Raw genomic sequence first — 25,604 nt, forward strand, 5'->3', positions numbered from 1 at the left:
ATGAGAGGGAGCATAAGCAGTGGGGGGAGGGGCAGAGGGAGAGGGAGAAATAGGCTCCCCACTGAGTAGGGAGCCTGATGCAGGACTCCATCCTAGGACCCTGAGATCATGACCTGAGCCAAAGGCAGACGCTTAACCGACTGAGTCACCCAGGCGTCCCACTTGGGTGCTTAATGAATGAGTTTTTTCTTCTTCACACCCCCACTATGTTTTTTTGTCTTGAAGTCAGACAACTGACTCACATTCCCCAGGTTTGTTATGATTCTGTGCTAGAAGCTGAGAGGCAGGGAAGCAGAGGATGGGTGCCCCTAAGACAGAAGTAACAGGGCATCCTGGTGGTCTGCAGACTCTGCAGAGTTGGGGGGTGCTGGGGACCAGGTCCAAGAAGGGAGAGGTATGAGCTGCTGGGGCCAGAGGTGCTGGGCATCTCTTAGCGCCTGGGTATTCAGGTCACCTTTTTTCTGCATACCTCTACCCTGATTCTACCCCCACAGTCCAGTGTCTGTTCCAGAAGCTCTGTGTGAGTTGGGAACCTGGGTTCTTGGGAGATTCAGGGTCTTTGGAAAGCAGAAGTTTCTCGTGTATCCTGCTCTCTCCTATGGGTCTTTCACCCAAACTTCTTACTGAGGTCTCTAGACCCCTACTGAGAAAGTCTCCAGACCCCTGCCTCTGATCCCCTGATCCCTGATTTCCCATTTTTCTCCTATTTTCACTGTCTCACAGTTTGAAAGGTTAAGCGCAGGTGGTCACCATCACAGTGGTCACCGGCCATTAAGTGCCTACTATGGGTTTAGCACCATGATCAGCCCTTTATGGGTCTTTACATGAATTCTCTCATGGAGCCTCACACAGCTCTATGTGGTAAGCATTGGTGTCATGACCATTTTATAGATGATGAAACAGAGGCTCAGCAAGGTTAACTATTGTGTCTGAGGTCACACACCTGCGTAAGTGCTAGAGCTGGGATTTGAACCCTGGCCTCTCTGGCTTTGTATCACCCAAGGCCTCTATGGGACACAGATGGCAACTCAAAGGGGATAACCATGGCGTTTAATAGAGGGATGGCATGACATACAAGGGTGTGAGCAGGGTGCGGGGACTGAAGTGGTTGGTGACGCCCCAGAGGCCAAAGGAGCAGTAGGGAGCTACTCCTGTCTCTGAGCTGTGGGACAGAGGCTAACCTGGCAGAAAGGCAGCCCTTGTGGACTCTGGCCCGTCAAGAAGGGAGCCTGGCCTCTGCCAGCAGCTCCCATCGCCTCAACCCAACTGTAGCCAGAGGATAAGGGAGTCCCCGCACACAGCAGGGCAGAGAAGAATGCAGCAGACAGGGAATACTCAGTCCAGGCTCCAGGCGCAGTGGCCAGGACATGCAGGGGCCCCTCCCTAGAAAGGAAAGCTCACCCCCAGGACAGCTCAGGGGACTGGAGACATTGCTGCTCCCCCATCTGGTGTGCAGGAGGAAAGACATGAAGCTGGCTGGTTACTCTCTTGGGTGCCACCCTGAAGAGATGGGCAAGGCTGGTTGGCTTCATCACCTTGCTTTTCTTTGCGTCTCCTTCTTTCAGGTACCAGCTCACTAGTCAACGGCAACCTCCGACTGTACAGCTCTGTGGGTGACCTGAGGCCTGGGCACTATGGGCAGGACCCACTCATCCCCCCACCTCCCCCAGGCCCAGCCCCAGGGCCACCCACAGACACTTCGCAACCTCAAGAGGAGTCCCCCCCACCCCCACCTTCCATGGCGCCCCCGCCACCTCCCCTGCTACTGGAACCCCCACCCCCACCCAGCACGGCCCCACCCCCGCCCCCAGTATTGGGGGCCCCAGCCCCTCTCTCCACCCTTTCCTCCCCATCCACACCCACCCCTCCGGACTTCATTCCTCCTGCCCCACCCTTGGCCTCTCTTGTCCCACCCCCACCCCCACCCCCTCTGCCAGCCCCAGCACCCCCAGCATCTCCTCACATGACAGGGACTCTCCTCTTTGCTCCTGGGGGTGTCACCAAGTGGAAATCAGAGGTAGCGCTGAATGGAAGGCAGCCAGAGACCCCCAGAACCAGCCCCCCCCAGAGCCCAGCTGAGCCAAAGGGGAGCCTTCTGGGGCCCAAGCCAGACCCCCACCTTACTTTCCCACGCTCATTCAAGGTGCCTCCCCCAACCCCAGTCAGGACTTCATCCATCCCAGCTCAGGAAGCACAGGCGACTCCTGTAGAGGAAGGGGCCACCAAGAAAGCCCCCCACCGACTCCCACTGCCTCCCAGCTTCCACATCCGCCCCGCGTCCCAGGTCTACGCAGACCGGGCCCCTGAGCCAGACCACTCAGGGGAGCTCAGGACTACAGCACCGGCCAGCCCCGGCCTGGGCCAGGGTCAGTCCTGGACTAAGGAACAGGCTGAGACTCTGCCACCAGCCCCTCCCCTGCCCTCTCCCACACCCCCGCAACCTCCCCCTGCACCACCACTTCCCCCAGCTGCCCCTCCTTTACCTTCCGCTGAGAAGGCGGTGCCTCAGCCTTCCGGGTTTGGGAAAAGCCGCCCATCCAGCTCCCCTGCTCCCAAACCCAAACTGAACCCCCCCAGCCCAGAGGATGCAGCCTCTTCAGCACCTGTGGACTGGAGGGACCCCAGCCAGATGGAAAAGCTGCGGAGTGAGCTGGCAGCCTATCTCTGTGGCTCTAAGAGGGAGGACCGAGTCCTCAGTCACTGGGCTGGCCCCATGGTGGTGGCCCCCCAGGAAAAGGAGGGCAAGAAGGGCCCCAGCCCGCCAGAGAAGGAGATCCTCCCGAGCGTCCCTGAGAAGAGTCCCTGCAGCCTGCCTGACAAGGGGGCTGCCACCAGCCTCACCCTCCCTCCCGTGGACTACATCCCCCAAGAGTCCCCTGCTCCCAGTGTCCGGCAGATCCGCAACGAGCTGGAGGCCCGCTTTTCCTCCTCAGCGGAGAAGGAAGCCAAGCCCTGCATAGGGTCTCTGCCTCCCAAGCCTCAACTAGAAGGGGGAAGAAGCTTTGAAAACAGGGGGACTAATGGCAACTTCTCTAAGCCCGTGGCCAAGAATCTCCCCTCTCTATCCACCACCCCTCTGCCAACCATACCACTTCAGTCTAAGACCACGCCTGGGCCAGCCACACCACCCAAGGCCACGCCTGGGTCAGCCACACCACCCAAGGCCACGCCTGGGCCAGCCACACCACCCAAGGCCACGCCTGGGCCAGCCACTCCACCCAAGGCCATGCCTGGGCCAGCCACACCACCCAAGGCCACGCCTGGGCCAGCCACTCCACCCAAGGCCACGCCTGGGCCAGCCACACCACCCAAGGCCACGCCTGGGCCAGCCACACCACCCAAGGCCACGCCTGGGCCAGCCATACCACCCAAGGCCACGCCTGGGCCAGCCCTACCACCCAACCCCGGGCCTGGGCCTGCCATACCATCTGCAGCCCCACCTGTGCCCAACACATCTCCCCAGCCGACAGAGAACCTTGTCCCAGCTGGGCAGTGGGAGAAGCCCAGACCTCAAGAACTTACAGTGCCCGGCCAGCTAGAGGCAGAAGGGCGCCCCACAGAGCCCAGTAAGCCTCTTACCCCAGGAGCCCTCTCAGCTCCAGCCTTCTCACCAAAGAGATCCCCTTGCGGGGAAGAGGTGACATTCCTCTACAAGCTCCATCGCACCCAGAAAAGCCCTAGCCATGAGGTTGCCGTGGGGATGGCACCACTGGCCACAGGTTCAGCCCACAGGTCAGGGGGACCTGAGGAGGAGAAGGAGCCCCAGGGACAGCCAGCCAAGCCCCCCACCTCGGCCCAGCCTGCCAACGAACTCCTCAGGCATCCGGTGACCGGGGAGGTGGTACAGCCAGGCTCCCCAATGGCTCTGCTCCTTGCCGCCAGGCAGAGGGCCCAGAAGGGGAGGCCAGGAGGGCTGGCCCTGAGCCGGTCCTCCCTGCCCGGGAGCCTCCGGGGCCACAGCAGCCAGCCCCAAGCAGGCTGTGACAGCATCTTCCACGACGAGGGCCGGCCCAACTCCTTCACTGTGGTCCCCAAGTTGCCCAAGGAGGCTGAGAAGGACACTCAGCTGGCCTCACTGGCACAGCCCATCATACCCAGTCAGTGGAAGCCCCAGCTCTGCGGAGACCCGGAGGGCATGGCGCCAAGCCTCAGGCACAATGGGACAAAGGCAGAGCCCCACGCCCCAGTGGCCTGGGAAAGACCAGCATCCTCCAACCTCCCCCAGGGCCGCGTGCTGCCCAAATCCTTCTCGTCCCCTCCTTCCCCTTCCTGCAAGGACAACAACGACAAAGATGATGAGGTGGGGGAGTTCCACTTTGAGGTCATCCCGCCGCCGCCAGAGTTCAGCAACGACCCCGAGCCCCCCACCCTGGCCTTCCAGTATTTGGGGCGCCGGGGATCCCCTCCCCGGAACAAATTCTCAAACTTGGGGAAGCCCTCGGCGCCTCGCAGCTTCTCGCGCATTCCGGCCGGCGGGCACCACGCTGGGGCTGGGGGCCTGGAGCGCTTCTCGGGCGGGGGCCGGTCGCTCATCAAGAAGCGCCTGTATGTCGGGGAGCCCCACCGCAACCCCGGGCAGCCTCGCGGTGGCACCGGCCGCAGCCTCAGCTCCCCAAACTGCTTCGGGCCGCCACCAGGAGGCCCGGAAATGCGGCGCGTCAACTCGGCGGGCCGCGCGCTCCCGGGAGGCCTGCACGCGCGAAGGCTGTCCATGGAGGGCGCAGCCCACGGGGAGGCCAAGTTCAAGGCTCCCGGAGGCGACTACGGCTTCACCCCTGTGGCCAGCAGGTGAGATGGGGGCGGGGCGAGAAACGCAGCCCTGGGTGAGAACCCGGGTGAGTGGGAGACCTGCCCTTGGGCCCCAGAGGAGCCCAGTAGGCCACGGCCACCATCGGGGGTGGGGGGACATTGGGCTTGCTCTCCTCTGGCTCTCTGGGCAGAGAAAGGGACACGAAGCGCGCTTAACTTGGAAAGAGCGATGTTAGCGGTTGCCTGACCTAACTTACTTCCCATCGTCTCCCTTGTTTTCTCTCTCCCTACCCTCCTGCTTTTCCCCACCAGCTCCCCTTCTTCTGTCTCCTCTTTCCCACTCTCTAGAGACTCAGGGATTGGGGCTAAGCGTGGTGTGGTGGGGGAGACCTGAGTGGCCCTTGCCTATGGGGATTTCCCACAGAGGATCCAGACCCAGGATAGGAGTGAAGAGTTCTGAACAGAAGGGAATCAGGGACTATTCTGTGGCCAGCCAAACCTAGCTGGGAGGAGGAGCCCAGTGTCTGTTGAATCGGTATTGGTCGCCCCCGTCCAACCCTGTCCCCCAGGCTTGTGTGGACAGATACCACAGCCCCGCGGTATCTTTTCCTCTTGTGCCCTGAGGAAGATGGGAGGGATGTTGGTTAACTAGTTGCAAATATTAACTTCCTCTCTCCTGCTCCCCCATTCCAGGTCTCCCCACAGCACCCCCCACTATGGAAGCCCCATCAACACATTCACCGTGAGGCCTGGGACCCGCCATCCCATATCCTATGCCTACTCGGGGAACCACCGGCAAGCCCCGTCCTGAGCCCCAGGTGTTCTCAGCTCTACTCCGAGGGGCCAGATCTGGGCACTTGTTTTTGTGGGGGTGGGAGGGATGTGGCGGGCGTTAGGCGTCCGGACTTAAACATGGAGGAGTCTTTGTTACCCAAACACAGATGTCGAGTGAGAAGCAAGAGAAAGATCAAGAGTGGGCCTCTGGCTCCTGAAGCACTGGTGTGGCTTGTGGACTGCATAAGGGAGGGGAGGGAGAAGGAAGGAGGAGAGGAGGCGCCTTTAAGGGCCTGGAGCCTGAGTTTCCCCTACCTGGTACTATTGGCTTTAGCAAGAGTTACTTAAAGCCGTTTGACAAGCAGGCCTACTGAGCAGGTTCTAAAAGCAAGGGGTGGGGCACTCACTGCGTCCCTCTCCGTGGCTGTAATTGGCTGTCTGGCGCTCCCAAAGGGCTGAGACCCAGCTCCATCCGGCTAGGGGTGCAGGGAACTACGGGTTGATCTCAATCCACCATTTGCCACCCCAAGAGCTGATTCCTGGGGTTCCTAGCATAGAAGCCTCATTGAGGTGGGATCAGGAATAGGCATGGACAAGGTGTGGAGAAGGTACTGGAACAGAATTCTTTGCATTGGCCAAGGGCAGGGATAAGGAGGGTCAGTGGTTCACTGGCCCTGGCCCTTAGCTACCTCGGGGAGGCCTAGGGAGAAAAGACCTGGCAAGTATGGGATGGGAGACAGAGGACCAAGTCTTGTTTTCCTACTCAGATCCAGACAGCCATGATTTGGGGGATTGGGCCCAAGGAGTCAGAAGGCCTGGGGGTTTGACACCAAAGGCCTAATACAGCCAGAACCCATTTGGGAGTTGGTGGGGGCATCCTAACCAGCCACCCTTCCCAATCCCAACACTATAGGTCCCCAGTATTAGGGAGGCTTTAAAATGCATAGTAAAGATCCTGGGAGATACAGAGTGGGAGGCTGCAGAGATGGGCACTGGGATCTGAGAGGTGTTTGCTGCTGACTGGGAGTGCGTTTTAGAAAGTCTAGAGTGGTAGGACAGGGCCTGTTCAGAGCAGGGGAGACCTGTCAGTGGGGTGACCATTTGTCTTTTGCCTGGGCAGTGTGGGTTTATGCCTCTTTGCCTGTGAATTAGACCCCCATCCACTTCCGAAGTAGTCCTGGTTTGGAGGACGTATATCTCCCATACATATCAGGAAACAGTATTCCTCGGTCTGCCTTCCCTCTCCCGTCCGGAGGCGGAATTCCTGGGGCCAGGCCAAGGCGGGCCACCCCTGTAAGGAGGAAGGGCAGGGAGTGACTCACCACGCGAGTAGCTGGTGGGGGCAGCCAGGAAGCAGTGCCCTTGGGGGGCAAGCTGTTGGACCTTTAGGACTTGAGCTAACCAGCCAGGTACCGGATTGTGGGGACAGCAGGGGAACTAGTTCAGGGAAAGAGAGCACAGGCACCCTAATGGGGCAGGATCTGGTTCCCTGTGTTCAAGAAGCAAACTCCACCCCAACCAGCACTGGCCCTATAAATATGTATGTATTTTCCCTGTACAATGTTTTATAAAAGACTTCCCTAATTTATCTGCTGTGTCAGGTTTGAGGAATGGGATGGGACTCCCAGCTGTATATTGACCCAGAGGGAGGGCAAGGACTGACTGTCACTTGACTTGGGAAATAAATAGGCCAGTTCAGACTGGCCTCAGCTCCTGGCTGTGGATTGATGACTTGGAGCTACTTGGGTGTGATAGAGATTGGAAGAGCTCAGCTGGGGAAGGCTGAGCACGGGGTGGCGACTGAACCCGTGAGCAATTTTGCTGGGGCCACACTTTCTCTTCTGACCCTTAAGCCTGTCGTTCTTTAAATCTTTCAAGGGGGAGGAGCAGAGCTAAAGTGTGGTGGCAACAAAGTGTATCCTTAAGCAAGTCTCTTTGACTGTCTCAACTTCAGTTTCTTCTTCTGTATAATGGGCAGGATAATAATGCCATCCTAACAAGACTGCTATGAAGATCAGAGACAGTCACATGTTCCTTAACAAGTATTTGAGGGACCGCTGGGCGGTGGGCACTGTGCTCAGCATGGATACGCATGACTCCTGCCCATGGCCAGTCTCATGGAGGAGAGAGGGGATAAAAACAACACCCAGAAACATCACACAGTATAATAAGTAGTGGGAAGGAAAGGCACAGGGAGTGTGAGAATAACCGGAGGGTTGGGGAGAGGAGTGGATTTACCTTAATCGGGTGGTCAGGGCGGGCCTCTTGAAGCGGTAACATTTATGCCCATTTCGTCAAAGCATCCAAAAGTGTCTGGCAGTCAGTAGTTGCTCAATAAATTTGCATTTTTGGCGGATGACTCCCTTACATTTGTGTGGGGCCTTTCATGGTTTCTCTTAAAGCTTTGACATGGTGTCTCCAATTTTTTCAGAAGACGAAACACAACGAGAGTGTTTATCTCAAGACCGTGATATAAAGAGCTGTATTTCCTCCTTTGAGTCTTCTGTGGTGTGGGGGTGGGGGTGGGGTGGGGGGCTGGGGAGACAGGAGGATAACTCACTTATTCAGCAGCTCCTGCTTCTGGGCCTCCCCTAGCCTGGGGCTTCGTCATTCTCCTGCCCTTCCACTGGAGGCCCTCATCCTGGTAACACAGAGGACAGGGGCCCTAATTCCCTGTAGGACTTGGGGCTCTGCCTCTGGCTGCATACCCCTCTCTGATCTTCTGGAGGGTGGGGGACCAGGGCCTGACAAGCTATGTGTCTGACAAGCTATGCTACCACGGGTCTCCACTAACTCATCAGAAACACAACAGGGACAGACGTAAGACGCATGTGGGTCCCAGACGTGCTGATTGGTTGGGGGGCTGGGGGAGAGAAGAAAATAAAAATAAAAAGCTGCTGAGAACTATGGCTCCTCACCCAGGAGAGATGCCCCACCATGTGCATTTTTACACATTATTTCAAATAGTTCACAGAATTCCTCCAATGAGGGCTCCATGGACTTCACGTTGAAAATTCCCAGTGCAACACTGGCTGGTCTTGGAAACCAGCAACACTTGAACTTGACAGCTTGGGAAGTTCACTGGTTCTCTGTTTATTCACGACAGTCCTCTGAAACGTGTTGGCCTTGTAATACTGCTAATTCCATTTTGTTGGTGAGAAAATCAAGGCTCTAAGAAGAAAAGTGAGTCACTCAGAAGAGCCTACCTGCCTCCAAACCGCGAACCTCATTACAGCGGCCATCCTTCTCGTGGCATCCCCTTGCCCATTATCCCTCACCCCCACAAGCCACCACCCAAACTTCCTATCTTCCTAGCAGAGCAGGGGTCCAGAGGGTTTAAGGAGGGTATAGGTACTCTGGTGCCAGAAAACGTTCATTGGCGTGGATGGCACAGGTGTTCCTGGATCAGGTTGGCTGCACCTTGGTTTCTGGAACCTCCCAGCAGCTCCCTGGGTGTGGCCCAAACCCCAGTGGCCAGAACCCCACCTCTCTGGGAAGCCCTGCCGGGACCTGCCGTCAATAGTACATGACATCCCTATCCTCCCCGATGGAACCCAGCTTTTCCCAGGCTTCCTCTCGTTTAAGTGGCGGGGGGGAGGGTGGATTCTCTGACTCCCAAGGAGTCTTGCCTTCCCTTCTATGGGAAGCTGGAGGATAGGGGTGACTTGGGACCGGCAGGTGTAGGAGAGAAGCGACCTCAGTGCCGAGCTGTCAGGCAAGCCTACCCCTGCCTACACACCCCACCTGCCTACCCACAGCAGCCCATGGCCACTTTCATTTCCATCACTGAAAGGCAATGCTGGCATCCCATCATAGCTGTCCAGCACGGGTGGCCCATGATACTAGGCAGAGAACCTGGGCCTCCTCCTCCCTCCACAAATGTAGGGATGGCCAGCTGCCGTAGACCTGGGGTTGGGACCTCTGGGGGATATTTTTAGCAGGAAGGTGAGAGAAGTGGCAGTGCTGGGAGAGGGGTAGAGACCAAGACAGTGCATTATGAATGCTCACTTGTTTATGTATATAATCCTGTGCTCCCCTCCAATTCCTGGAGCCCCAGAAACTTCACTAACATTTGGCCCGGAGGAGCCGCTCCTTTCCCGGCTGGAGAACCATTCTCTGAGCTTCTACAGAATGTGTTCTTACGGGCTTCTCTGTCTTCCAGGCTGGTTCCTTTCCCCCACCCCAGTGTCTCAACATGCTCACCTTGGCTTCTAGTCTTTCTTCTACATAGTTTCTCTGGAAGACTGAGCCTCTCCACACCAGAGGTCCCCATTTCTTTCTTCCTTTCTTTTCTTCTTTTCTTTTTTCTTTTTCTTTCTTTCTCTTTCTTTTTCTTCTATCTTTCTTTCTCTCTCTCTTTCTCCCTCCCTTTTCTCTTTTCTTTTCTCGTCTTGTCTTTTCTAAGATTTTATTTTTCTATTTGAGAGAGAGAGAGCACAAGCAGGGGAAGTTTTCAGAGGGAGAGAGAGAAGCAGACACCGCTGAGCAGGGAGCCCAACATGAGGCTCGATTCCAGGACCCTGAGATCATGACCTAAGCCAAAGGCAGATGCCCAACAAACTGAGCCATGCAGGAGCCCCCAGAGGTCCATGTTTCTAATGAGAAAGCATCCCCTGGACATTTCCAGGTGGATGCCTGGCTAGCCACTCAAATTCGGCCTCTGGAAAAGGGATTCTTTTGCTCTTTCTTCCTTCTCAGCAAGACCCACAGCCCCACCATCCCCAAATGCTGATTCCTACCTGGCTGCTCTGTCCCCTCCACTTCCTCAGGCTGACTCGCTCTTCAACGCCCAGTTGAAATCAGCCCCTGCAGGAAGCCCTCCCCAGCCCCATGCTGCTCAGAAGTGTCTCCCCCTACACTTTGAGCAAGCTCTGCTCAGACACCCTTCACCCCCCCAGGCTGCATCGGCTCTTGCTAAGGCTCCCAAGGCCTCCTGGTCCCCTCACATGGCTGTTACCTGCTCCATGTCTCCCTCCCCCTGCAGCTGGGGAGCTCCAGAATGAAAGGACTGCTGGTCTCATTCATTACGGTATCCCCAGCATCTGGCGCTGCTCCTGGCACTGGCGGGAGCACTAAACATACGTTTGTTGAATGAATCCATGTTAGTATTTAATCGAATACCGTCAAGCACTATTTAAGTTCCTTGAGGGCAAAGATCATGTCTCCCACAGACTAGGGACCACATAACTTTCTTATTTCTAGTGGTGTGTCACCTGACCTAATGCTGAGGTTTCTCAGGTGGCACAAAATTTTGTGTTTAGAGGTGGGGGTTCTTGGGTTTCATCACAGGAGTGGCAGGGTGCCTTGGAATGGCTCCTGCCAGGAAGGCTGAGACGCGCTGCCCTCTAAGTGGAGACAGGAAGGGCTAGGAGGTGATGCTACCAGCCTTATAAAGGGCCAGGGTGAGGGGTGGCAGCTGGCCCTCATATCAGGTGGCTCTTTGAGTGAGCCAGCCTCCTGGAGCTGCTGGCCCCAACCATCCAGGGGGCTCTCACTCTGTTTAACTTCTCTTTTGATGTCCTTTAGTCTCCGGTAATGTTATTTGGAGCCACGGCTTCTCCCACCTGTGCAACGGGGACCCATGGGAAAGGCTCTGCCAAATATGGGCCAGAGAATGAGAAGGAACAGGTCCTGCTCTCTGGCCCTCCCCGCCCCGGAGAGCCCTCCCTCAAGAGGAAAGCCTTGTGGTTAGCTGGCGGTCTTGTTTTCCTTCAACCCCTAGCTACCTGCCTGGGGTTCTCTGGGTCTAGCAGAGAGTGAAGCACCGAGCTCAGCCTTGCTGGCCTTGCTGCTTTCTTTCTTTCTTTTTTTTTTTTTTAAGATTTTATTTATTTCTTTGACAGACAGAGATCACAAGTAGGCAGAGAGGCAGGCAGAGAGAGAGAGAGGGAAGCAGGCTCCCTGCTGAGCAGAGAGCCCGATGCGGGGCTCGATCCCAGGACCCTGAGATCATGACCTGAGCCGAAGGCAGCGGCTTAACCCACTGAGCCACCCAGGCGCCCGGCCTTGCTGCTTTCAATTGCATCCCCCTGACCCCTAGCGCTGCTCTCTGAGGCCAGGCACAGCCAGTTCTCGGCAGGATGCCCCCTGCGCATTCTTGAACACTGAGTTTCTTCTGCCCGGGTTCTCCACAATCTGAGCCTCCGGAATGCTTTTACCTTTCCTAACCGCAGAGATGTATCTCCTTGCCATTTCCTATCATTGTTACCTAGCTTATTTTCTGAGCCACTCAAAGAGGGCTTGGAAGGCTCCTGCGCTTGTTCTCTCTCTCTCTCCTTCTCTCTTTCTCATCTCAGTCCTGTCTTGGATCTTTCCCTGTCTGGGCTCAAAACTTCAGCATTTGTTGCAAATACTTAGCAACTTAGCTAACTTAGGTTAGCACAAAGCCCCATCAATTCCATTCAACACCACTAGGGGGTGCCACTCAGTACAAGCCAAAGAGCCAGACATAAAGGCTTGCAGTCCAATTCAGGAGACACACACCCAGCTGGAATATAAAGCAGAATACAAAGTTCTCCCACCCAGGAGAGCTGGGTAGTCCAATAGAGTAAGTGACCACACAGGACACTGCTGGCCGAGGATCACCGGTGGCCCCTCTTGCTCGCCTATGACTGTCAGTCATCAAGGCTGTCCTCAGCTCCGTCACTCCAGTGGGAGCCCGTGCGTAAGCGGGGTGGAGGAAGGAGGTTTGCGGTTCGTTCGTTTTTCCTTCAGTGTGTCCGACATTTAAACCCTTGGTCAGGAGCCCCCCTTATCACTGATTCAAACACATCGCTGGTGTCTTTTGGTGACCTCTCTTGGCCCTTGAAAGCTGCCCTCGACATTCTCGTTAACCAGATTTCTCCAGGGCGAGTGGAGCGGAGTGAGGAGAGGACATTTGGCTAACTTGCTCTGGTGGCAGAGGGGCTTTCCGCGCGCGGGCGTATGTGTTCCTTATGTGTGCACATACCGGCTATCACCAGCAGGTGGCGCTCTGCCCCCAGGCACCCGACCTCAAGGCAGAATCCGATTCAACTGAGGTTGACACGGCTCCTTCCAGGATCCAGACTCAGAGCTAAGTGCTGTCCCGCACACAGGTCGCTCTCAAACCTGGGGGTGCGGCAGTAGCGCTGGAGGACTTGTCAAAACACCGATTCCTAGAACTTTTCCCCAGAGCTCCTGATTCAGTGGATTTGGGATGGGGCCTGAGAATTCCCATTTCCAACAAGTTCCCAGGTTGGGCAGCCAGTCCTGATGGCCCAGGGACCACACTTTGAGAACCATGGCCATGTGGCATCCCATTCAATCCTCTCTCCTCACTCTGGGGAGGCAGTACCACTCCCAACACACCAAAGAAGAATCTAAAGCACTGGCAGGCCAAATGACCTTGTCTTGGTCTTTGTCCCAGTTGGGGCAGCTGGTGGGAGTGGGAATGGCCATGCCTGTCTGGTATCAACCTACCCACTCTAGTTCTAGGAGAGCAAGAAAAGACAGCAGGCTGGGTGCCTGGGTGGCTCAGTCGGTTAAGCGTCTGCCTTCAGCTCAGGTCATGATCCCAAGGTGGCAGGATCCAGTCCTGCTTTGGGATCCCAGCTGGGTGAAGAGTCTGCTTCTCCCTCTGCTCTCTTCCTCTGCCCCTCCCCCTGCTCATGTTCTCTCTCTCAAAAATAAATAAAATATTTAAAAAGAAAGAGAGCAGATTTGGGATAAGCAGGGTATTGGGAGGGGCATGGGGCATTGTCAGACTAGGAGTAATTTCTATTCTGTCCAGGGTGTTGTGGGTTTGTTTTTTTTTTTAAGATTTTATTTATTTGACAGAGATCACAGTAGGCAGAGAGAACTCAGCCCCTGCAGGAAGCCCTCTCCAGCCCTGTGCTGCTCAGAAATGCTTCCCTCCACACTTTGGCAAGACAGGCGCCCCTGTCCACGGTGTTTTAAAAGCACTTTAGCTTCTGTTGAAATCTAATCCCAGGGGTGCCTGGGTGGCTCAGTGGGTTAAGCCTCTGCCTTCGGCTCAGATCATGATCTCAGGGTCCTGGCATTGAGCCCCACATTGGGCTCTCTGCTCACTGGGGAGCCTGCCTCCCCCCCACCCTCTGCCTGCCTCTCTGCCTCCTTGTGAGCTCTCTGTCAAATAAATAAATAAAATCTTTAAAAAAAAAAAAAGAAAGGAAGGAAGGAAGGAAGGAAGGAAGGAAGAGAGAAAGAAAGAAAGAAAGAAAGAAAGAAAGAAAGAAAGAAAGAAAGAAAGAAAGAAAGGTCTAATCCCACAATATTGGCCAGTAAGTACTCTGGGCCCTGCCTCCCTCCCAGCCCCCCTTCCCTTTTCAGGACTAAAGTTCCACTCAGCTGAGCCCCTCCCTGGGAACTGTTCTTTCCACTGTAAAGCCCCCTTTGTCCAAGTCACACCTGCTCCCAGGGTAGGGGGGGTGCGGCAGTCCACATTCACCGATTGAGGCATCCAACCTTCCAACTCAGGACCACTCTGAAAAGTCGTCTTAGCTCCAGGGCTTCTGATGCCTCCTGTCCCCACAAGCTCAGGAAGCCTAGCTTCTCGCTCTGCCCCACCCCTTCCCACACTGGGTATACTTCCTGAAGTCACCCCCCACAAGAAATTCCCTGCACACAAAATCTCCGTCTCCCAGGGAACCTGTCCTGCAAGGACTTGTTAGGTACTGTTCTAAGCATTACATGAATTATGTCATGGGATCCTCCCAACAGCTCCAGGAGGCAGGTATTTTTGTTATCCTCCGTGTATGGAGGAGAAACAGAGGAACAGAAAGGCTCAGTAACTTGCCCAAGGTCACAGAGCTAGCAAGCTGCAGAGCCAGGATTCCTATGCAAGCAGTCAGACTCGGAAGTATGACCCAACACTGTCTTCCAGAACATTCCTGTGGTCTAGCCACAGGGAAATTAAACAAAGAGAACAGCTGAAGACACATTCTGATTTGAGAGGAAAAAAAAATCTCTGATGCCCCCAATCCTTTTCCATCAGCCTCTTGCTGGTGCCTGAACATGCACAGCCTTGGTTCTTAATTTTAGCTCAGTCGTTCTCATCCAGGGGCCATTTTGCTCTCCAGGGGACATTTGGCAATGTCGGAACACTTTTGGTTGTCAGACCTGAGGGGACTCTATGGATATTCAGTAGATGGGAATCAGGGATGCTACTCGTGTCTTAACAACACACAGGGAAGCCCCTCCCCCACTGCCCCCCCCCGACAATCCAGCCCCAAAACATCAGCTTGAGAAAATCTGCCATCTAGGTAGAAGCCTGGTCTCCCTGAAGTCCCACTGTGATGGCCAGTTGAGAGTAGGCTCTGGCGAAGGTGGCCGGAGGTCCCTGAGCCTGCGGTTTGGAGAGGGTTTGAAGGGCAAACTTCCTACTTCACAACCCTTGAAGAACAAACATTATCCCCAGTTGACAGGTGAGGAAACTGGAGAATCACGAGGGTATTTGAGTAGTGAGAAAAGAGGAACCTGAGAGCCCTGGAGACTCGCCCTTTCCCTCCTTCCTCTTGCCACTTTGCCCCTTATCTCTCCATGTTGGCCACACTGTACTCAACGTGCTAAGGCCACTCCTGCCCCAGGGCCTTTGCACTTGCTGGTCCTTCATCACTGAATACTCTCTACTAGTTATCGGGTCTTAATCCGGATGTTACCCTCTTGGAGAGGACAGGCCTCCCCTAACTACTCCATAAAAGGGCAATGCCCTTCCTCCTCCCTATTCTCATGACCTTGCTTTATTTCTTCCTCAGCGCAGATGTAACCATCTGATGTACAATATATATATTTGTTTATCCCTGGCCCTCTTCTCCCTCATCTCCACCCTGATTTACTTAATGTCCTTTTCCTACTGGCCCTGATTTTTTAATTTTAGTGTTTTCATCTTTTATTGTTTCTGTTACAAACTCTCTTTAATCCATTGTGGAATAAAAAGAAATACAAAAAGGAACTATCTTGTAATGGCATGGTTAATGGAAGAACCATTCATTAGACTAGTTCTAATATTTTTCCACCAAGATTTCCAAACTGCAAAGTGGAACAAATGAACCTGCCATCCCATCTCCTCAAGCTTTGGGGAGAACCCTGAAGTTGTCACTAAAAAAAGAAAAGAAAAGAAAGAAAAAAAGTGACCTTTCCTTGAGGCTTTGCTTTTTCTGGACATTTTTCACTTTATTTCCTAATATATTTATACTTACTCAACTAGGAAATATTTTTCTGGAAGTTTTTCAGTACAAATCACTCCACCACCAAGAAACCCAATGTGGAAAGCGAGGGCTGAATGTGTCACTGATCTGGGGGCCCAGGGCCCCCCGTGCCACCTGCCTTGCCCCAGTCCCTGAGGAAACTCAAAGTAGACATTACCAGGCAGCTCTGTGTGTAGTTGGCCTCAGTTTCCTGAAGGGCTAGGGTTTGTTAACTCTTAGTTCCTGCCAAGCTTGGAATATGCTTGGAAGGAAGAAGCCGGGATGTGGAGGAGATGAGATGGTGGTGAGGGGGGTACTCTAGGGCTGGGCAGCTGGACAGATGCTCCAAAAGGCTGTGGGCTCCTGAGGTCCTGTCAGGGCTCACGGCAGTTGAGGGAGGGAGGCCTCAAGGAAACTGATGGCTTCTACGATACCCAGAGCTGAGGCCTGCTCACGCTTGGCTGTCTCCAGTACAGCAGAAATCTCTGTAGGGAAGGGACCCAGGATGCCTCTGGAGCTGCACTGTCTGGGGGTGGGAGGGTGGGGGGCATGCCCATTTTCCAAAGGGGACAGAGCTATAAGCTGACTTCTGAGACAAAGGCCACCAACCCAGCCCTCCTACTTCCCCCTTCTCACTCCCTCCCTGCTTAGGCATCCCGGAAATACAGTGAAGGGGCAGGCCCCGATCCTGTTCCTTTGTGTCACCTTCCCTTGGGATGCGTGCTTGGCCCATCACCCAGGCCCCGGCTGCCATCACCACATCCGGGAGTGGGGGGGGCGCCAGGGGAGGAGCAGGAAACTGGGGATAATGTCAGTACCAGCAGGAGTGTCACACGTATCATCTCTAACACCATACTTCTCTCTCCCATTTTCTCTCCTGCTCAGTAACACCTTTGAGGTATTAGCCCACTTTGCAGATGAGGAAAAGTGAGACTCAGGCGATTCAGTCATGTGCAGCTAGTTGCACAGAGGGACGTGGCGCTGACCACAGGCCTGCCAGTCACCATTCCACCCCATCACAGTGCTCTGCATTCCGAGGTGGGAAGGGGTTGACGGGGGAGACCCTCAGGGCCGTGGAAAGCAAACCTGGAAAAATTAACCAAAAAAGCCAGATACAAAAGGTGGCATTTTATATGCCACCACCTGTGCGACAGCGATAAAAGAACAGATACCCGTGTACTTATGTCTCCATAGAGGAGCTCCAAAGGGACACACAGGAGACCCATACTGGTGGTGGTTTCTGGGGTTGGGGATGGGGTGACAGTAGAAACAGCAGGAGGAGGAAGGCTTAGTTTTTACTGTGTATCTTTTTCTACCTTTTGAATTTTTTACTGTGCCCATTTATCATTTAATATAAATACTTAAAATAGTACCTGACACACGGAAGTATTATAGGAGTGTATTCTGGGGTGCCTGGGAGAGGCAGTCGGTTAAGCGTCAGACTCTTGGTTTTGGCTCAGATTATGATATCGGGGTTGTGAGATCAAGTCTGGTGTGGAGCCCTGCATCGGGCTCCATGCTCACTGTGGAGTCTGCTTAAGAGTCTCTCTCCCTCAGGGCACCTGGGCGGCTCAGTGGGTTAAAGCCTCTGCCTTCAGCTTGGGTCATGATCCCAGGGTCCTGGGATCAAACTCCGCATTGGGCTTTCTGCTCAGCAGGGAGCCTGTTTCCCCCTCTCGATGTCTGCCTGCCTCTCTGCCTACTTGTGATCTCTGTCTGTCAAATAAATAAAAATAAAATCTTTAAAAAAAAAAAACCTCTCCCTCTCCTACCCCTCCCCGCTGCTGTCTCTCTCTCCTTCTTCTAAATAAATAAAATCTTTTACTTTTTTTTTTTTTAAAGAAGTATATGCTGTTGTCATTATTATTTTAAAATAATAGGAAATTGGGGCACCTGGGTTGCTCAGTGGGTTGGGGCCTCTGCCTTCGGCTCAGGTCATGATTCCAGGGTTCTGGGATCGAGCCCCACATTGGGCTCTCTGCTCAGCAGGGAGCCTGCTCCCCACCCTTCTGCCTGCCTCCTCTGCCTACTTGTGATCTCTGTCTGTCGAATAAATAAATAAAATTTTAAAAAATAAGAATAATAGGAAATTATTTCAAGGGAGAGAGAACTTGGGAAGGAAGGGATAGCAGAGCTGGGGCCAATGGGGTGGGAGTAGGTCTGCCCTAGTCCAGATGGATGAGTTAGAGATGGCCCCAAAAGGAGAGCTACTGGGGACAGCGTTTCTGGGTGCTTCTGAGGGCTCAGGAAGGATGCAGGTCTCTCTCATACAAGCTGGGGACATACTCCCTGACAAGATCTCAGAGTTTCCAGAATATTCCAGAAGAATGAACGAGCCAGGAGAAGGCTTCAGGGGAGACCATGAGACCTGGTATATTCGGGCCTCTGAGAAAAGAAACTAAGTACTTCAGAGGACATGGCAGGACTAGCCCTGGGCTCCTCGAGGACAGGGTCCACGTCTGAATGACCTTCTAGAGGGCTAAAGGTGGCTCTGTCCCCTGGGTAATCAAGAAAGGGCCCAGGCCCAGGTACCACTGTCTCTGACAAGTTTGTAGGGACAGTGTCCCTCACTAGCAAGGTTTGGAAGGAGTACAAAACCTGGGCTGGCTTACATGTGTGTCTTCTTTGACCTTTTTGTTCTTCTGGAGACTGGACAACTTGGGAGCACTTGGGAGCTTAGGACAGTGTCTAATCATTCTCCAGAATGTACCGGGCCCAAGAAACATGGGGAAAGGGAGAAGGAGTATATATAGCCAAGCAGGAGACACTGCTTGGCTAATCCTATTTTCAGGGGAGGATGGTCAGGGAAGGGGGCAGCTTCTAGCATTGGAAAAGGATAAGGCAGCCAGGGACAGCTCCTAGGGTGATTTACATGGAGTATTAAACACACACACACACTCAGAATGCCGAGGTTCAGAAGGAATTCTCGCTCTGCTCCTGTGCATGCCCACCAGGACAACTTGTGAACTGAAAGGACTGGCAGGTGCCCCGACCAACTCAGGGACAGTGGAGAAGGCTGGGTTCCCAAGAACATCTTGGGTCCCTCCTCGGCAGGGATGTCGCGCTGGGAACACTGCATTTTAATATCCACCATGGAAAAGTTTACCTCAGCCATAACAGAAATGCCAACTAAAGCAATTCTAAAATACCATTTTTGAGATTGGCAAAAGATTAACACCTCAATCACTTGTCTTGACAAGGGTGTAGGGAAACAGGCTCTTTTTCCCCCAGAGGGAAGCTAAAATGGTACCACCCCCCATGGGAGGTATTTGGCAATAGCTCCCAAACTGTGAAATACATATTGTGGGCAAGGAATTCCACTCCCAGGGAGTTGGCCTACAGAAAGCCCAGCAAAATGACATCATGTCATCACAGCATCGTTTGTTGGAAATACCCTCAATTCTCTAAATCAATGGTAATAAATTAGAGTAAGACACACAACGAATGTTCTGCAGACGTAAGAACAAATAAGGATGTTCTTTATGAACCAATAAGGAACAGAAGACCGAAGAGCTATTACTGGGGAAGAAAATAAATGCAGAAGAGCAGACGCGGCTGCTAACACCTGTGTAAAAAAAGGGGGAAATGTGTGTCTGTGTTTGCTTGCTGTGCACAGAGCTTGCTGGAAGACACATCAGCCACTGGTATCACAGGAGGTATGCTGGGAGGGGGCCTGGTGTCCTGCAGCTGCCTCTGCTCCCAGTGAGGGCTCTTGTCCCCTTTGCCCCTCCCCCCCAAAGAAATGGCCCAACCAGTGGCTCCCAGAGGGGCAGTCAGTGGTCAGGAGGAATCAGGGCTTGAAACCCGTTTAGCCATTCCATAGTCTGGAGACCTCACCCATGTCCTCTAACGTCTAAGCCTCTGTGTCCCCTTGTGTTACGCAGCGAGAAGCAGCGATAATGGTAGTGCTGTTAGGAGATGAGATGAAACGCGTGTAAGTGGGGATGATAATCGCACCCCGCCTTGGGCTGCTGGGAGGATGCGCCTTCTAGCGTGGCCCCCCGCGTGCATGCGGCAGATACTCTGTCAATGGATCCGGGCGCAAATGCATCTTGGTTTTTCATGAGCACCCTGACCCTTACAGGATCAAAACAGAAACTCTCCCGCAAGGCCCTGAGGGTCCGCCTTTAGCCTTCGTGTCCACACTCAGCCTTGTGTCCCCCTCACCCGCTGTGGTCTCTGTCCCCTCTGTCCTTTGCTTGACTTGCTCAGCTTTAAGGGCCAGCTCTGGGGTCACCATCCCTGGGACGCTCTTTCTCAAGCCTCAGCCCAGAAGGAGCCTGTGACGGTGGGGCTCCTGGGTGGGGGTGGGGGGTCCCTCTGAGGTCTATCATCACACCACGTGGTGCTGAAGTCCCCAGTTCTGGCCAATTACTGCCCCCCACCATGCACTTGCTTGCTACGACAAAATCATCTCCACGCCAACAGAACCACGGCAAGGACCCATTTTCTACCTCTCAGGCTGGCGAGCTCCGACAGGTTTGGAGAACAGGAGGTGGAAGTTAGTAAGAGGCAGGTGTCAAGGGGAGAGTGTAAGTTGCGGTGGCTCGTGAGCCATCTGGGGACACCTGTCCACGTGCAGTGGGCGTGCCCAGCGAAATGCCATGCTCCTGAATCTGCTCGCAGCATCCGTGCACAACAGAAGCCCGGAGACTCCCTACGCGTCCAGCCCCCGGCACTGGCTGGTAAGTTAATGGTAGAGCCACATGTGGAACATCATTGCAGCCAAGGAACAGAACGAAGCAACTTTTTATTACTGACATGGAACCACTCCCCAACGGTACACTACAAAGTGGGGCGGAAAGCAAAGATAGTTTACATAGTATCTGCCATTGTGTAAAAAGAGGAGAGAGTATATACAAGCATTCGCATTCAGAACACAGCCTATTTCTGGAAGAATACATAAGATAATACTGATACTAACATACCGGCAGCCTTCAGGGACAAGACCTGGGGGTCTGGGAAACAGGGCAAGAAGGGGATCCCTTCTATCTTTGTCTTTGAAAAATTTTCTACTGCGTACATATATTATCTATTCAAAATTAAATAAAATAACTTTTTAGTAAAGAAGGAAAAGCTGGTAATAAAATGGAGATGAGGGTAAGCCGCTCGCTCCCAGAGGAGGAGAAATACCTCGAATGTGTTTCCAGAAGCGAGAATGTCCATGGGAAATCTTTACCCTCGGGCCGACTGCCCCCCACTTGCACCTGGGCACTGTGGGCTGACTGATGTGCAGAGAATTAAAACCTTGTTTCAGTATGAGCCTGAGTAAAACAGAAGAATGATAGACCCATCAGCAGTGGTTGAAGAAAATTCATAAATGAATGCTTAACAAAGTCCTAAAGAAATCAAATTAGAATTTGGGGCCCCCGGAGCTCTTTCATGATGGCAAGGAAGTGGCAAGGCTCTGGCCATTCCTCATACACCCAGGGCACTACTCCTAAGGGCCTCTGAGCCTCCTGACCCTTCTATTTAAAAACCTTGAAGATAATCAGGAACTCACCTGGGTAAATGAGCTGGAGCGGGGCCCCTTCAAACCCCAGACCCCATCAGTTCAAATGGCCCCTTTCGGGATGCCTGGGTGGCTCAGTCCCTTAAGCTTCTGCCTTCAGCTCAGGTCATGGTCTCAGGGTCCTGGGATCAAGCCTGGTGTCCAGCTCTGCTCTCAGAGGGGAACCTGCTTCTCCCTCTCCCTCTGCTCGTGATCTTTTTCTCTCTCAAATAAATAAGTAAAATCTTAAAAAAAAAAAAAAAAAAGACCCCTTTCCTGGGGCAATACTGGTGTGGAGCTGGAGGAGATGTTCCAAAACCCAGCCTGCCTGGCTGGGGTACAATGTGCGGACCAATGCCACAGAAGGGGTCTCTGCCAGGTTTACAGGGGAGAAGGCTGGTTCCAGCTGACACCAGACTCGCCGCTGTGCAGAAGGGGCACGGGAGCCTCAGAGGCAGTGCAGGGAAAGCAGAGCCTTGAGGGTGGAGGGTAACTAAGCCCCTGAATCCTCTCCCCCTGGGTCCCTTGCCCTCCCACTTTCCCTCAGGCCATTTTGGCTCTCCCATCCCTTCCCATACCTCTTCCAGAAGCTTCGCTTGCCAAGCCCACCCCATTCATGCCGGTCTTCAGCCCTCAAGTCCAACCCTCCGGACACTTGTTCCTCATCTAGGTCTGTGGTGTTAATCAGGTTCTTGCGTTTATTTGTCTCCTGGACTACAAGTGGGCGCCGAGGAGGAAGGGAGTTACTGTGTGTCTGTTTCCTCCTTCTCCCTGGGGTATAGGGCTCAATACCCCAGGGTGAGGCCCAGAGGCCTGGTTGGCTCTCTTGGGGCCTCCAGTTTTGGGGTTGCTGGCTGTCCCCCTAGTTGAATCATTTGAATTTGCTAAATGCCAAACTTCGTGAAACTAACTGAAGACAAGTAGTCTCATCATGCCCCTCGGCCAGAACAGCACCCAAAGGCTGCAATGATCCTGATACTCCCTTGCTACCCATCTGGGAATAACACTCCAAGTCCCCACTCAGGCCCAGGAGGCTTTGCATGGTGTGGACCCTGCTCCTCCCTGATCTCCTCCCACCTTCTCCAGGCACACAGCGCTTGCTTTTCCCTCTCCCTGGAATGCTTTTCCACTCGCCTGGCCTCGTCTATGCACTCAGAGCCTTGCTCAAAGACAGCTTTCCTTCCCTACCCTTTCTAAAACAGCAACCCCTTCGGGGCCCCTGGGTGGCTCAGTGAGTTAAGCATCTGACTTCAGCTCAGGTCATTATCTTGGAGTCCTGGGATCCAGTCCTGTGCTGAGCTCCCCAGTCGGGGGTATTCTGGGTTTCTCCCTCCCTCTGCCCCTCCCCTGTCCCTTCCCTACCTCTCCCCCTCCCCCTGCTCATGCTCTCTATCTCAAAAATAAATAAAATCTTAAAAAATAATACAACAAGGTAAAATAGCAACCCCTTTGGCACCTAGCTCCTCTCATCGCTCCTCCAGATCCGTTCACTCCTACTGTCCCCCTGGCGCTGTGCCCTGGGAGGCTGGCCCTCTGGCTTCTGGCTTCCATTCGGCAGAGAACAGGCAGGATATCGGAAGTTTGGAAGGCGGAGACTGAGGTCCTGGTATTAATTCCCCAGCGGGCTCCTTCCCTGAAGGGCTGCTGTGTGTGATTGGAGGCCACCATGAGCCAAGCCCTCAGCTCTTGGCAGAAGGCGCCCACACAGGCCTCTCTCCAGGTTCTGGTAACTGACCCCTCCCTCCCTGTTACTCACCCAGGAAGTACACCACCCTTTGTCTTCCCTACACCACCCGTTGGAGATAATCCCTTTATTAAATCTTCCTTAAATTACCCAAAGCAGGGGCACCGGTGGCTCAGTTGGGTAAGCCTCTAACTCTTGGTTTTGGCTCAGGTCATGATCTCATGGGCCATGAGATCGAGCCCCATGCTGGGCTCAGCATGGAGTCTGCTTGAGATTCTGTCTCCCTCTCTCTCTGCCCCTAACCCCACCCACACACATGTGTGGAAGCATGCATGTGCATGCTCTCTCTCTAAAACAAATAAATCTTTAAATTATGCAAAGCACACATTGGCTTTCCTTTCAGGACCCCACACTTCACCACCCGACGTCACGTGTCTGCTGTCGGTGAACTGTTTGTCCCACAACTGGACCACAAGGTCAGAGAAGGTAATGACGTTACTACACTCTGTGCTGTATCCCAGCATCTGGCTCAGCGCCCGCACTAAACAGCTCATTTAATGTTTGTTGAATGAATGAATGTGGAAAGAATGGATCAATATAATCTGGAGGGGATAAGGAGGCTCGAAGGAAAAGTCAGATTTTAGGAGGTGCTGGCCAGGAAGAGCACAAAATGCGGCATGGGATGTAGGAGTGAGGAGAATGGCCTTCTTCACTCAAGGCATAACCATTCTCCCCTTGACGTCCTTCTTCGAATTTCTCCACAATCTCTAATGCTTTGGTTTTGTTTTCTTCCCACCGGAATTGACTTCCCTGGGGGCAGGGGCCATGTCTGTCTTGTTCACCGTGGTATCCTTACAGCCTGGAATAGTGCCTGGCCTACACAGAAGGTGCTAGATCCACATTTGTTGAATAAATTAAAGAGATAGGAGTTATCCAAAAGAAACAATGGACTGGCAGAGACTGGGAAGCCAGGTTGGGCAGGTTAGACTTGGGGTTAAAAAGCCATAGGGAAGAACTGCGAGTCGTCCTCCGGGGAGGGACGAGACGTAAGAGGAAGGTGGGCTTGCAGGCGACACAGGGGGGGAACAGCAGGGAGGTGCAGCATCAGACTGGCACAGGGGGAGGAGGTGGCAGAATTTGGTGACTGACCCAATGTAGAGGAAGAAGGAAGATTCCAGAGTGTTTAGCCCTGGGGAAGGGTGGGGGGAAGAGGGAGATGAGACAATGCTGTAAAGCTTGCCACCAAGGCTGACTGTCACATCGGAGAGTACAGCCAGACGGCTCAGTGGCCAGAGAGCTATGGACAGATGCTGAGGACTCCCGGGGAGGTACCAGACAGAGATGGAATGATGAGCCAACTCCTTGCATAAGCAGAAGAATGTCTGCGACCATCCATAGCTGGGTGGGTTGTGGGGGGGAAGAGCCAGCAAACAAAGGGGAAGCCAAGAGGTAGAATAACAAAGGAAGGGAGAGCAATGTCCTAGAAGCCAAGGGCAACGAAACAAGGTCACACATCAGAGGCACAAGCTGGGTTGGCCTTCACTGAGGGCCCCAGCCTAGAGGAGCACCTGACTGCTGGCCTCTGAGCCTGGCTGGCAGAGCCACGGGTGCCAAGTCAGGTGGCTTCCGTGTTCAGGAGGGGTTTGCTGCCTGTCCCACCAAAGCATTCCTGGGCACACACCCTCAACGTTGTTTGCGGCGGACTGCCAGCTGTCCTCCAGATCCATTCTTTTGTTCTTCCCACGGTGACGGAGCTCCCAAATTTTACCCAGACCTCAGCTAAAACCCACAGTTCCTCACTTCCCTCCAGTTTGGTGGGGCCACTGACTAGGAGGGGGCAGCTTCTGGGGCTTGAGCTCTCCTGCACAGACGCCTCTCCTCGGGCTGGACTGCGGACCCAGTAGAGAGGGTAGCAGCCGCCTTCCATTGCATGGATGGGAGCAGCACCTGAGATGATGGAAAAGCCATGCAACAGAAGGACGATTTACACCATCAGGCCACCAAACCAGCCTGGACCGCCTACTCAGAGTTTCATAGAAGGCATACATTCCTGTCCTAAACCACTAGATTTTGGGGACTTTTGGAGACTCTCCAGCCCAACTCATACTGGAACACACCATTTAATTCAGTAGAGAGATACCACCTTAGGTCAGAACAAAAGTTGTCCCAGATGGTCTCTGCCAGGACCCCCACAGGGCAGGGAAAGGGGCCACAGGCATTTCCCCTGACAAGACTCTCACTCTCCTTGTGCCACTAGTAGTACCTGTAGTCTCCTTTATAATCTGCTACAGATCCATTATTCATAAACAGATCAAAGTCCTTCACAAGTCTTTTTTGTGTCTTTATCTACTTCATCAAGGAATGGACAAGAGCAGTGATTGGCAGCCTCATCCTGCCTCCCCATCCCCTGCTCTGTGTCACTGGTTCCATTCCTAGCTCCTTCCTCTCCCACCCACAGACCAAAGACAGTGTGGGTGTGTGCTGGGAATTAGTTTGTACACAGTAGCACCCAATGCATTTGAGGGACAATCATGTATGACCGTGAAGGAACAGCCAAAGGTAAAAATGCCTGAGCTCGGGAGCAGGAAGCTGGGTACGGACTATGGCTCTGGGACTCAGCAGCCGAGGGGACTGTAGGAAGCTACTGCCCTCCCTGCGCCTCCCGTCCTGAGTTGGAAATGGAAGCCATAAGAAAATCTACTATGAGATCACTGTGAGTAAATGAGTCAATACATGTAAA

At 53.8% G+C, this 25,604-nt stretch overlaps 2 protein-coding genes across 4 annotated transcripts in view; one reads left to right on the top strand and one right to left on the bottom strand.

Moving 5' to 3' along the window:
- C6H6orf132 (chromosome 6 C6orf132 homolog) overlaps positions 1-7,245 on the top strand; it is a 34,408-nt gene extending 27,163 nt beyond the window's left edge. Inside the window, exons 4-5 of the mRNA XM_047734339.1 lie at positions 1,566-4,788; positions 5,443-7,245. Of these exons, the coding sequence (XP_047590295.1) occupies positions 1,566-4,788; positions 5,443-5,560 (3,341 nt within the window). The 3' untranslated portion in view covers positions 5,561-7,245. The remainder of the gene's footprint in view (positions 1-1,565; positions 4,789-5,442) is intronic.
- An 820-nt stretch (positions 7,246-8,065) lies between these two features.
- TAF8 (TATA-box binding protein associated factor 8) overlaps positions 8,066-25,604 on the bottom strand; it is a 43,220-nt gene continuing 25,681 nt past the window's right edge. The window contains exons 8-9 of one of the 3 annotated variants that reach the window (XR_007128200.1): positions 20,823-20,953; positions 20,427-20,474 (exon numbers count right to left, since the gene is read on the bottom strand). Coding sequence is in view for 2 of the 3 variants with exons in the window: in XM_047734367.1 (XP_047590323.1) it covers positions 8,617-8,694 (78 nt within the window). In the remaining variant the exon portion in view is untranslated. Of the gene's footprint in view, positions 8,695-20,426; positions 20,954-25,604 lie in introns of those variants that run through there. The other 2 variants (XM_047734367.1, XM_047734368.1) reach the window with 2 other exon arrangements.

This window comes from Lutra lutra, chromosome 6 (assembly GCF_902655055.1).
Source record: "Lutra lutra chromosome 6, mLutLut1.2, whole genome shotgun sequence".
NCBI classification, from domain to species: domain Eukaryota; kingdom Metazoa; phylum Chordata; class Mammalia; order Carnivora; family Mustelidae; genus Lutra; species Lutra lutra.